Source organism: Caretta caretta, chromosome 2 (genome assembly GCF_965140235.1).
Source record: "Caretta caretta isolate rCarCar2 chromosome 2, rCarCar1.hap1, whole genome shotgun sequence".
Taxonomy (NCBI): domain Eukaryota; kingdom Metazoa; phylum Chordata; order Testudines; family Cheloniidae; genus Caretta; species Caretta caretta.
Genome location: NC_134207.1, coordinates 268,507,469 through 268,519,682, shown reverse-complemented (window position 1 = coordinate 268,519,682; position 12,214 = coordinate 268,507,469). Strand labels below are relative to the sequence as shown.

The 12,214-nt window shown below is 58.0% G+C and overlaps 1 protein-coding gene across 4 annotated transcripts in view; it reads right to left on the bottom strand.

Moving 5' to 3' along the window:
* Window positions 1-4,117: 4,117 nt before the first annotated feature.
* The window catches only part of LOC125632980 (uncharacterized), a 17,049-nt gene continuing 8,952 nt past the window's right edge, over window positions 4,118-12,214 (bottom strand). For 2 of the 4 annotated variants that reach the window (XM_048842015.2, XM_075124678.1), the window contains exons 4-8: window positions 11,154-11,267; window positions 9,966-10,082; window positions 9,295-9,408; window positions 7,978-8,091; window positions 4,118-7,443 (exon numbers count right to left, since the gene is read on the bottom strand). In XM_048842015.2, the coding sequence (XP_048697972.2) occupies window positions 6,893-7,443; window positions 7,978-8,091; window positions 9,295-9,408; window positions 9,966-10,082; window positions 11,154-11,267 (1,010 nt within the window). In that variant the 3' untranslated portion in view covers window positions 4,118-6,892. Of the gene's footprint in view, window positions 7,444-7,946; window positions 8,092-9,294; window positions 9,409-9,965; window positions 10,083-11,153; window positions 11,268-12,214 lie in introns of all 4 variants that reach the window. The other 2 variants (XM_075124675.1, XM_075124677.1) reach the window with 2 other exon arrangements.

The window sequence follows — 12,214 nt, the reverse complement described above, 5'->3', positions numbered from 1 at the left end:
CCGGGCGGAGCAGAGCGAGCGCGGCCCGCAGGGCGGGAGGGAGGGAGCCGCGGCCTGGCTGCCGGGGCCGGGAGCGGCGGGGCGGGGCGGGGCGGCAGCGGCCCCTGCCGGCGGCAGGCGGGGCTGGGCCGGGAGGCCGGGGCCGGCCTGTGAGGGGCGGCCGGGGCCAATCTCCGCCCCGGGCGCGGCTCGGTCTCGGCTGTGACAAAGCCCGCGGCGGGGGTCGGGAGCCGCTAGGTTCAGGCTGCGCCCTGGCCCCGGCCCCGGGTGCGAGCCCGCCCGCGGCGGACGGGGGTGCGGACCCCGCGGGGCTGCAGCAGAAACACCCGGGGCTGGGGGACCCCTGCGGGGCAGCCCCGCTCCTGGGCTCAGGCTGCCCCTTCAGCACAGCGAGCTGGGAACCCGGAACCCCACACCTCACCTGAAGGGCTGGACTGGGGCAGACCCATGGGCCATGGTGCCCAGTGCCCTGTCTCTGACTGGGGCCGGTGCCCCAGAGGGAATGAACAGACCAGGGCAATTATCCAGGGATCCCGCCCCTGTCATCCACTCCCAGCTTCTGGCACTCAGAGGTTTAGGGACCCCCAAAACACGGGGTTCCATCCCTGCCGATAGCCACTGATGGACCTGTCCTCCGTGAATTTATTTAGTTCTTTTTTGAACCCTGTTCTAGTCTTGGCCTTCACAACATCCTCTGGCAAGGAGTTCCACAGGTTGACTGTGCGCTGTGTGACTACTTCCTCTTATGTTTTAAACCTGCTGCCTGTTCATTTCATTGGGTGACCCCAGGGGTGAAAGTAAGTTAGAGGATTTAACAGTAAGCGGGAGTCCTGAGCAGGGGGCGTGGCCTCAACCAGAAGAGGCAGGGCCAGGGCTCCAGCTGCGGTCGTGGTGGCTGGGAGCCCGGGGCCCTTTAAATCACCAGCGAGCTACCAGCTGCAGAGGCGGCTGGGAGCCCCGGGGCTCGGGAGCGATTCAAAGGGCCCAGGGCTCCCGCTGCCGCCACCGCAGCAGAGCCCTGGGGGCTCCCGGCTGCCACCGCTACCCTGGGGCTCTGGGCTCTGACAGAGCTTTAAAGGGCCTGGGGCTCCACTGTGGTAACAGCTGCCGGAGCCCCAAGCCCTTTAAATCCCCGTCGGAGCCCTGCTGCCCGAGCCCTGGGGTAGCGGCAGCCGAGCTCCGTCGGGGATTTAAAGGGCCCCAGCTGTGACTACCGTCTCAGCCCTTTAAATCCCCGCCGCAGCCCCGCCACCCCTACCCCAGGGCTTTAAATTGCCGTCTGGGAAAGCCGGTCCCGGTACAGTGCACCGGCTCTTGCTGGTACACCGTACCGGGGTGTACCGGCTTACTTTCACCTCTGGGTGACCCCTAGTTCTTGTGTTATGTGAGGGAGTAAATAACACTTCCTTGTTGACTTTTTCCAGACCAATCATGGTTTTATAGACCTCGGTTGTAGCCCCCCTTCATCGTCTCTTCTCCAAGCTGAAAGTCCCCGTATTTTTAACCTCTCGCATGGAAGCTGTTCCAGACTCTCATCGTTTTTGCTGCCCTTCTCTGAACCTTTTCCAATTCTAACAGAGCTTTTTTGAGATGTGGCGACCAGAACTGCCCGCAGTATTCAAGGTGTGGGCGTTCCATGGATTTGTATAGTGGCATTATGATAATTTGTGTCTTATCTCTTTTCTAATGGCCCCTCAGTCTGTTCGCTTTTTTGACTGACAGCACATTGAGCAGCTGTTCTCAGAGAGCTGTCCCCCATGACTCCAAGGCCTCTCTGGAGTGGTAACAGCTAATTTAGGCCCCAGTGTTGTACGTTGTGTTGGTGTAGCTGTGGTGGTCCCAGGATTTAAGTGTGACAGGGTGGGTAAGGTAGTATCTTTTAGACATGAAGAAGAGCTCTAAGCTCAAAAGTTTGCCTCTCTCCCAACAGAAGTTGGTCCAATAAAAGATATTACCTCTCCCATCCTGTCTCTCTGTTCTCAACCCCATCATTTTCTGTGCAGAGTGGGGATTGTTTTTTTCCAATGTGCATTAATCAGCATTCAGTTTCATCTGCCGTTTTGTGAGGTCCCTCTGTAACTCTGCCCAGTTTGCTTTGCACTATTCTCGAGTGATTTTGTATCATCGGCAAACTTTACTACCTCACTGTTTACCCCTTTTTCCAGATCATTTATGAATAAGTTGAACAGCCCTGGTCTCAGTACAGATCCCTGGGGGCCAGTGCTGTTTACCACTTTCCATTGTGAAAACTGACAACTTATTCCTATCCTTTGTTTCCCATCTGTTAACCATTTATTGATCCACGAGAGGACCGTCTCGCTTATCCTACTTTGCTTAAGAGCCTTGGGCCTGCAAAACACAAACTGCAACTGCAAAACTGCAAAAAACGTTGAAACTGGAAATCAGAGGCATAACCAATGCTGCAATACCTGAGTCCTTCAGACTCCAAGGATTAGCTTTCTTAGGTGGCAGAGTGACCAGTGTATTAATAAGGGTTATTTATATTGCAACGGTGCCTAAAAGACCCCATCAGATCAAGACCCGGTTGTGCTGGGTGGAACACAAACAGCCAGGGACAGTCCCTGCCCCAAGAGCTCACCAGTGTGCATTTCCTTTGCTTAAACATGAAAGTGTGATGTAGTTACCTCTACCTGTTCCAAGTTCCCTGGGGAATCCAACATTCAGCAAGCCAAGGGTGAAGGATATTCTAGGCAGCCTTACAAAAGCGTCCTGACTATGGACCCCCTCTGCTGGAGAAGTTTTCTCAGCGATGTTTACTTAGATTGTCAGCTCTGTGGGGCGGGGGCTGTCTTTCAGTTCTGTTTGTTCCTTCAGTGCCTAGTGCAGCAGGGTCCCGGTCCTTGACTAGGGCTCCTAGGTGTTACAAATCATCAGACCAACCCAGTGAACTGCAATGCTCTTCCAAAACCTGCCAGCCTTCCGTCCTCGCTGAATTCAAACCACATGCATCCACACATCAAATAAACGCCACCTCCCCAAGACACTGGAACCCTCCAACACTCCAGTGAATTCGCCTGGAGCATGCAGAGGGGCCAGTACGGGGTCCACGCAACACTTTGATGCTATAGGGCTGAAGCAGGATGTAAGATGCCGATGGCCTGGCTGGCCTTCTGCACAGGGGAGAATTCCACCCGCTTGCCTGATCCAAGTAACCGCTTCGTCTCCTCTCCGTGACTTGAATCCCTCCCTTGGGATGTTCCCCTCGCTGGTGTATGTTAGAGCCTCACTTGTCTACCAAGTCCGCCACTGTACGCTCCTGGGAGGCAGACAGCTGGCTCTCCGGGGAAGTGCCTTGCTCACTTGTGGACACTAAAACAGTGCGCAGGTTTCTGGCTGCCTGCAAGAGCCTAGACTGTGGTGCTGCGTAGCAGTGCAGTAACAACACAAAACACACTGCTGAGCCACACCGTGACAGGGCTGCACTGTAACACAGCTGGCTAGCGGTGGCCCGTTTCCTGCCCTCTGAAACGCAGCATCTAGAGCAGGCTGGGCTGAGATCCAGCGGCCCACGCCGGAGCGCGTTACCGCACATGAACAGGAGCAGGTGACCACGGCAGGGCAGGAAAACAGGTTCTCCTTGGAAGCGCTCCCCCCCACCACCACCCCATGGCCGCCTGGGGCCTGCCCGTCGTTCAGAAGAAGCCCAGCTCAGGCTCATGCAAGTCAAGCTGACCCGCAGGCTACCACGCTCACATCCTCTTGGGCAGACGATCAGACTCTGCCCTTTCCTCCTACGTTCCCGCTTTCCCACCTGGGGGCTGCACCCAGGCTCGTGCATGCGTGGGGCAGGCCCAGCCCCTCCTCTTGGCTAGGGCTCGTGTTACAAGAAGGCCTCAACCCACCCAACGTCCATTTTTCTGGGTGCAAAGTGGATCCAGCTCCCACTCCTGTCCTGGCATGGACAGGGGCCATCGCTACCTGTCTCTTTCAGCTGTCCACAGTGGGCCACAGAATTCAGCAGGGTCGCACCTGCACAGGGCAGGGCTGGAGTTTGTCTGTAGCAAACCGTACACTCCCCCCTCCCTGTTATTTAGAGACCACAACACTCTTCTTCCCTCTGCTGCAGGAGGACAGAAAGGAGCCAAGGCCCATGGAATTAGCTTGTGCTATTTTATTTACAGACTTTAGAAAACCCCCATTTCCACCAAGCTGCTCTTTACATGTTTCTGGAGCAGACAGGTTTCCAGCAGCCTTTTGATCCTGGAAATCATGGGAAGTGGATTCTCTTCCCCTGACTCCTCCTGAAAAGGAAACCCCAGTGTATGTTGGGTGTCAGAGCATCAGTTCCGAAACGCGCCCAAAGCCTCTCAAATGAAACTAAAGAAAAACCTCAGCAGCCCACATCTGTGATGCAGAATAAATACCTCGACGTGTGAACCAAGGCAGAAGAGGAGAAGCCCACACCAGGTTGGTAACAGGCTGTGCTGGGGAGGTCAGAGAAGGTAGGCAGCCAAAAGCAGCATTTTGAAAGTAATTTTAAAAACCCAGCTTATTCTGACATTTCGCTGTGTATGCTGCCACTTCCCTTAAGCAGGTAGGGATGTGGAGTAGAACCAGCAGCATCAAGGATTTATGTTTCAATCCAAACCTAAATGTTCTAGAACAGGGGTCGGCAACCTTTGAGAAGTGGCGTGCCAAGTCTTCATTAATTTAAGGTTTTGTGTGCCAGTAATAAATTTTACATTTACAGGGCCCCCACTGATGGAACCCCAGACTGGCAGCGGGCTGAGTGGGCCTGGCGGCCAGGACCCCAGCTGGCAGGGGACCAGGCGGCTGGAACCCCAGACCAGCAGCGAGGTGAGCGGGGCGGGTGGCTGGTATCCCAGGCCGGCAGCAGGCTGAGCAGGACCGATGGCTGGGACCCCGGCTAGCAAGGGGCCGGCGGCCAGAACCCCAGACCGCCTGCAGGCTGAGCTGGGTAGCAGCCAGAACCCCAGACCATCAGTGGGCTGAGTGGGATGGCGGACAGAACCCCAGACCGGCAGGGGCTCACCCGTTGCCAGTCTAGGGTTCTGCTGGCTCCTGCCAGCCGGGGTCCCGGCCGCCGGCCCCGCTCAGCCCACTGCCGGCCTGGGGTTCCGTTCACCCAGGCAGGCAGCGGGCTGAGTGGGGCCGGCAGCTGGGACCCTGGCTGGCAGCAGTGTGCCAGTAAAAATCGGCTCACATGCCGCCTTTGGCATGCATGCTGCAGGTTCCTGACCCCTGTTCTAGAAACAAGTTAAGCTCCAAGCCTCAGGCCCCTTAAGGGAGCTTGGTGTCCAGCTCCCATTGACTCTGAATGGAATTTAAGCACCTAATTCCCAAAGGCTGTTAAGAAAATCCCAACCTAGCTGTCCTCACTGGAGAACCATCCATGACTGCAACTCAGGGCCTGTCCCCCCACTGCCTTGCACCCTCTGCTCTCATTGACGCTGGCCCAGGGGGAGAGGCTGCAGCAAGCTGATCTGGAAGCGTTCTGCACGCACTTTGCACTGGGGAAAAGACTGCACAGGGTGCAGGGCAGTGGGTTCTCCCAGCGCCGAGAGTTAAATTCCTGAGCCGGTAACAGCTGTGATATTTCTACCGTCAAACCAGAACGGCTGAGTGACCAGTCCTGTTCTGCTTTGGAACAGAGGAGCCCAGGTTTGATTCCCTGCTGCAGGCCCAGGGACCCGTCCCTGAGGAGGAGCTCGTCTTGCTGTGACTCTCAGCAGGTAACCAGGAGATGCTCATACCGGGAGCTTTTCCCACACTCGGTGTACGCACGCGGTTCCTCTCCACTGTGCGTGATCTTGTGCCTCAATGACTTCGGAGCAGCCAAGTGGCTGGGAGCAGGGAGGACTAGTCACAAGGGATGGCGCTTTACTCCTGTGACCTGGTCCCAGGTCAGTACCGACCAAGTTACCATCAGACATCGTTTGATGACCTGCCCGAGCCCGTTGGTCAGACTGTCCAGTTAATAACAGGCAAGAGCATGCGAGCCAGACCCCACTGGAGTCTCCGCAGTTAGGAACGGCCCATCCACCCTAGAACGGCAGGCCCTGCCCGGGGATAATCAGAGGTGTGGAGGGCTCACGGCGTTCAGGGCAAAGTGGGGAGAGCTGGGGCACTGGGCGCTTTGGCTGAGCCCCCAGTACAGGGCTGGGTGGGCCATGGTGGCACGGGAGTTGGTGCACAAGCTGAGAGCTCCCCCATGCCCGGGGATTCTCAGCTGGCCCGACCTGGCTGCTTTCCGGCCCCTTTGTGCTGCCCGAACACAGGGGTGCGCAAAGGGACCCGAATGCACCAGCCCAGCTGGCTTGTGGTGTATGACCAAGGATGTTCCCACAGCGAGCGACGCTCCTGCCTGGATTCTCAGTGTCCCTGTTTAACCTTCCCCGTGCTCAGGAGCAGTGCGGCTGGGCCTCTTAGTGCTCCGACCCGACACGTTCCCCACCACGGAGCTGTGGGAAGCCCTGTCCCCGCACAGATGGTTTCTCTGCAGGGCTCGGGTGGGCAGCCACAGCCCAGCTGGCCCAAACCCTCCCCAGGGACTCTATTCCTGGAGGGTCTCTGCCTCGCCTGGCACGGGTGGGATGTAACACGTGTCACGTGGGCACAGTTGGGGGTTGGGTTGCCAAGCCCAGCTCAGGGGCCGGTGCAGCCCGAGAGGCCCTGGCTCCCCGCTGCCAGCCCCGCGGTGGCCTCGGCAGGCTCGTGCAGGAGACGAGTCCTCTGGTGCTGTGCCAGGCTGTCCTGGCGGGCAAAGCCCCGTCCACACTGAGTGCCCTTGGAGGGACCCACTGGTGCTTGGCCAGGAGGCACAGGTGGGCGAAGCTCCTCCCGCACTGGTGCTGCGTGTGCCCCGCGGCGACAAAGCCCTGGCCACAGGCAGCGCAACGGACTTGTGCTCTCAGAGGTGGGTCTGCTGGTGAGCCAGGAGCGTGTCCCGCCGGCCGAAGGCCTTGCCGCAGGCGGGGCAGGAGAAGGGCTGCTCGGCCGGGTGCGGCCCGGGGGGGAAGAGCAGGGGCCGCTTCTTGCGGAAGCGCTTCCGGCACTCGGCGCAGGTGAAGGGCAGCTTGCCCGGGGGCATGTGCTGGTCCTGGAGGCAGCGTTGAACCCGGCCGACGCTCTCGCCGCACTCCCTGCACTTGGCGGGCTTCTCCGCCAGCTGGCTCCTCTTGGGGCTCAGCAGCGACTGCTTCTGCCCCAAGCACTTCCCACACTCGGGCCACGGGCCGGGCCGCTCGCCCCCCACGGCTCTCTGCTGGCCCCCGGCCGCTCTGAGCTCCCCAATGCCCCTCTTGCCCTGAGCCGACCTCCCTAGGACGCTTCTCTGCCGAGCCGCAGGGCCCTCCCCGGGGCTCTGGACCCTGGTCCCTTTGGACGCCCCAGGGGGGCCTGGGCCCTCGCCCCCCTCCTCGGCACGAGGCTCCTCTGCAAGTTGGAGCGGGATCTCGTCACCTGCCGGGGCAGAAGAAAGCAGCCGTTATTCACGTCACCTGCCGGGGAGGGAGGGAGGGAATTCTGCGACTCAGGGGCTCCAGCTTTGGAGTCAAGTCCCAGGAAGTTGGCCGTGGGGAGTGAGCGGGGACACTCATCAAGGTGCTGGTTTACCGGACCTGGCTCCGCCTCGCTTCGGGGTCGATAAATCCTTTGTTCCCCCTAGAGAAGGGCAGAGGGGAAGTTTTCCCCGTCTCCCTGAGGTGCTGGGGTTGGCCCTGGGCCTTGAGATCACCAGCGATGAGGCTGCTTTGAGAGACTCTGGGCTTGCACAGCAGCCTTACGTGGCCTGCTGGGAATTCCCCAGGTGGAGTGACGCTGGAATGGCCAGGCCTACGCCACCCCCCTCCCTCCGGCAGAGGGGCCGTGCTGGAGGGGATGGGAGGGGCCTGATGATCCCGGCAGCCCGTTTGCAGTCGCAGTGCGCTGGAAGTTGGATCTGACCAGCTCCTGTCGGCACTCACTGGTTCCGAGCGGTTTCTCTCCAACACGCACCTGCGCTGGGCTCTGCAGGGAGCCCCCTTTGCTCCAAAGCCGGCTGAGTCCCCACACACGGCTCTGGCTCCGGTTTAACACAGGGGGAAAGGCCAGGTGCTGGAGCAGGAGATTCTGTTCACAGGGAAGAGCAGGCTGAGAATTAGCAGACGGGTTCTAACCATCAGGGGACAGACGTCCCGGAGGGGGCTCTCGACAGAAGCGGAGGCAAGAAAAAGGGGTTTGAAGGTGGAGCTTGTAGGTTTCTGAACGAGTCGGGTTAGTCTATTCAGGGTTAGATGCACTTGACTACAGAGAATCTGGTTCTGCAGGCTCTGTACAGGGCAGGCACTTCCCAGCTGTGGGAAGGCGTGACAGGAGGGTTGAAGCAGCCGTGCCTGCACCAGGGTACGCTCTGCGGGAAATATTAAACCGGAACTGGAGCTGATGAAGTCAGAAGGAAAATTCCTTGGCCAACTGCTCCAGCATTTTTTAGCCAAAGCCAGAGAAAGGACAACTCCACACTGCCTAATCCCTGGCCGTTAGAGAAGACAACGGCAGGTGATCGGACATCACTCGTTTGTGAAAGGGTATAAAGGGGTGAGCTTCGTTCATTACCGTGTCTGCCTGTCCACATGGGAGCCAGCCAGCGTGGGTTTGAGCACCCCTGGGTCGACTCCTTTTTGTGCGTATCCTTGATCAACGTCTGTACAGGCTTATCAAGGTTCATCACTGTTTGGAGGTAGCAACTCCTGACTAGTGGGGCTTTTAGGCATGTTTGGAGCAACCGTACAAATTCCGCTTGGATTTAATACTAATTTAGCCATAAATGCTTGTATCTGGTGCCACCCTGAAAAAACAGGGATATAAACAAACTTCCAGCAACGAGTTCCATGCTGGGGTGGCCGGCGATAGCAGGGACTGGACTCCAGGTCCTAGGGGTCCCTTCCACTCCTGTGGGATTACGTTCCAGTTTGGTTTCTACTCCCACTTAAACCCTGAGTTAGGGGTTTAAAGCCAGCACTGGCTCTTTGCTGGAGGAGAGAAGACACCTCTTTTTAATGGATACAAAAGGCGTTTGTGAGGATCAAGAGGCAGCAGAAAACGAGGGGCTAAGACCAGTGGTCAGACTGTCCAAAGAGGGAAAGGAGGAGAGGCTCAGCGATGGGACTGGGTGGTGGCAGGGCCAGGAGGGGGTGCGAGCGGCTGGCTTGCAGCCTGTAAACTAACAACATGTCAGAAGTTGAGAGCAGATGAGCAGAAATTGTAAAACGGTCCAGCTGGATTCCCCGCTCATCCCCTCACGCCCTGTGCCCAGTGGTCTTGGCTGCTACTCACCAGGGCTGGGGCCTGCAGGGGTTCTGCTTTCTCCAGAGACCGGCCGATCCTGCTCACACGGCTCCTCTTCTCGTTTAACCCAGGACACGGCATCGGGGGGGACAATCTGAAACTCTGTTCAGGGCAAAGAGGATTACACCGCGTTCCCCCGCTCTCGGCCAGATCCGAACACCGAGCTCAGGCCCGACCACCTTTGCTTTGGACCCCTCCTCCGCCCAAAGACAAGTTTGGGCGGCTCCAAAGGAGGGGATTTGCTGAATGGCCAGAACACTAAGGGACACCCCCGCCCCGCTGGGCTTAACGAACGGAGAGCACGGACACTAACGGCCAGACGGGTCAGGCTCCCACGCTGGAGGCAAGGGAGTGAGACAGCATCCTGTGCACGCAGGGCAGGTCCCGTCCCAGCTCCTGAGCAGAGGGGCTGCTCCTTGCCAGCACCCGCAGGGCACTGCCAGCCCCACACGGGGCGAGGCGGAGGCAGGCTGTGTGCTATTGAAAGGCAGGGGGACAAGCCAGCAGAAGTCGGGTACAGCAATGCAGACGTCAGTGACAGTCTGCCCAGAGGGTGAGGAAACGGCTGCTGGTCCCTGGAGATGGCTGGGCGCAGAGAAAAGAGCTCCGGGGTGATTACTGCGCTCAGCAGCTCTGAGATGGTGAAATCCATTACTCACCTGAGCTGGGGCTTCCACTGATTTCATTTTCCCCAGAGTCCCCTTGGCCCCCACAGCCCGGATCCTCCTCCTCCTGGTTAATCCACAATGAAATGTCTGATGCAGAAACGGGAGGTTCTATTCATAGGAAAGAGAGAACTTTGAGCAGAACTCCCGCGGGTCCAGCTCCTTGGCTGGCACTTCCCCCTTCCAGCCTGAACGCAGACACACGCTGCGTGTTTCTCCTCCCCGCTGAGAGCTGGGCCAAGGAGCTTCAAACCCATCTCTGCCAGCATCGGTTTTCAGAGGGGGCTGCTCTGAACAGACACTAGTGCAGCTCCGGTGGGAGGGGAAATGGAGGGCTGCAGATGGGGTCGATGCCAGAATGGTCAGGAAGGGGGCAGGGGGCCGAGGTGGGATGAGGGGAGGGCTGCAGATGGCACTTGCTAGGGACAAGGACAACAGAAATCCACCTATGGGGAAGAGCTGCACGTTCTGAGAGCTTGCTAGAATTTCAGCTTCCCTTCGTTCTAGTGGTTCCCCCGGGGGATGGACAAGCCTGTCCCGTCTCAGAGCCCGTTCAGGACACGGGACGTTCTGCAGCACGCAGGCTGCCAGGGTTAAATTGTGTAACTGCCCCTGGGTTGTTCCGGGCTTTGGGTTCTCAAAGGAGCCCTTTTCCCACTTGCTCCTTCCAGAGAGGTCTTCTCTCTTCTCCCGGCCCTGCCTAACCTGGGGGCACCAGCCAGGGGAAGTCCGGTGTCACAGGGTGTCTGAACACAGTTGGTCAAACCAGGGGGGAGGAAGCGGAATCAAGATCCAGATCTGGATTTGTGGCTTCATCCCATCGCTGCTCTTACACACCGGCTGGGATTAGATTAAAAAAGCAAAGAACAGGAGTAACACACAAACAGGACGCTCAACCCCCTCGTGCAATCTCAGGGATTCGGAGGAAGCAACGTCCATTTCGCCCTAATTCCCCCAAATGTTCTCCTGTCCCTGGCACAAGTGTCAGAAAAATGCCCATTGAAACAGAGGGAATGAAAGAGCTCGTGAAGCTTTCACTGGACCGAGCCATTTGACTTCACTCCTTGTGCACGTTCGCCAGGCAGTCATACCTCCAGCTATGGCAGTCAGTGGAACGGGACCCCGGGGAACCCAGCTGAAGCGAGAGACCTCAGGGCTCATTTCTGAGCTGTTTCAGGGTACCTGGGCTGGGGTCTGCAGGGATCTCGCTCTCCTCTGAACGACCCTGATCCCCGACACACGGCTCCTCCCCTCGTTCAATCCGGGATAGAAGGTCAGGTTTGGAGATGGCGTAGTCTGCAGATGGAGAGAGATGCTCCAGGGTTTGATTCACACAGTAGGATACTCATTCCAGATCATTATCAATGCTCTGAAATACCCAACCCCCGAGTGCTGGGGGCGACAGGTGATGTGAAGAGAAGCTGCACCAGGCAGGGCGCTGTTCCTCTGATGGGTGGGACTCTCTGATTCCTCCTAAGGGAAGGGGCTGCCATGGGCACAGGAAGTATTAATCCACGTGCCTATTTATTAAGCACCAAGAAGCCACGCAGGGAGCCACCTGCAGAGGGGCAGACGGGTTAATTTGGACACTATTTATTCTACAATACAACGGCGCCAGGGAGCCTGGGGACGCCGGGGCTGTTCTCTGACACACAAAGTACAGTTATGTCCTGACATTTCAGGTGCAGGATCTTAGCCAAGGAAAACTTGGGGCGAACTGGGCAGTGCATTTGGGGTATCAAATTTGCTGTCCACTGTCAACCCCCGGGATTATTCCTTTCCCTCCTACTAATTACATGATGTGTATTAGGGATGCAAATATCAGTTAAAAAAGTTAACCGGTTAAATGATTAAAATTATTTTAAGTGATTAACTAAGGTAGCTGGGCAGGCCTGGCACGGCGGAGACTGGGGCAAATCCGGCTGGGCCTTGGGTATGGCATGGCCAGGGGTCCGGCCAGCTGGCTAGACGCGGCACAGCACAGCCAGGGCCAGGGAGCCAGCCAGCCAGCTAGCTAGGCACAGCCCAGCCCGTCCAGCCCGACGCAGGGCCGCCAGGGTTAACAGTTAACTTCAGATACCATTTGCATCTGTCTCAATGCAGCTGGCCACTCATAACCCACTGGGGCAAAGGGGAGTGGCACTGTAATGGGGTGGCACCCTTCTCTTGTCAACACCCACTGGCTGAGCGTGTGCATGGCTGCAGTTTTTCCTAAGTTTCTCAGCTCACTGTGTCCCCCTTGG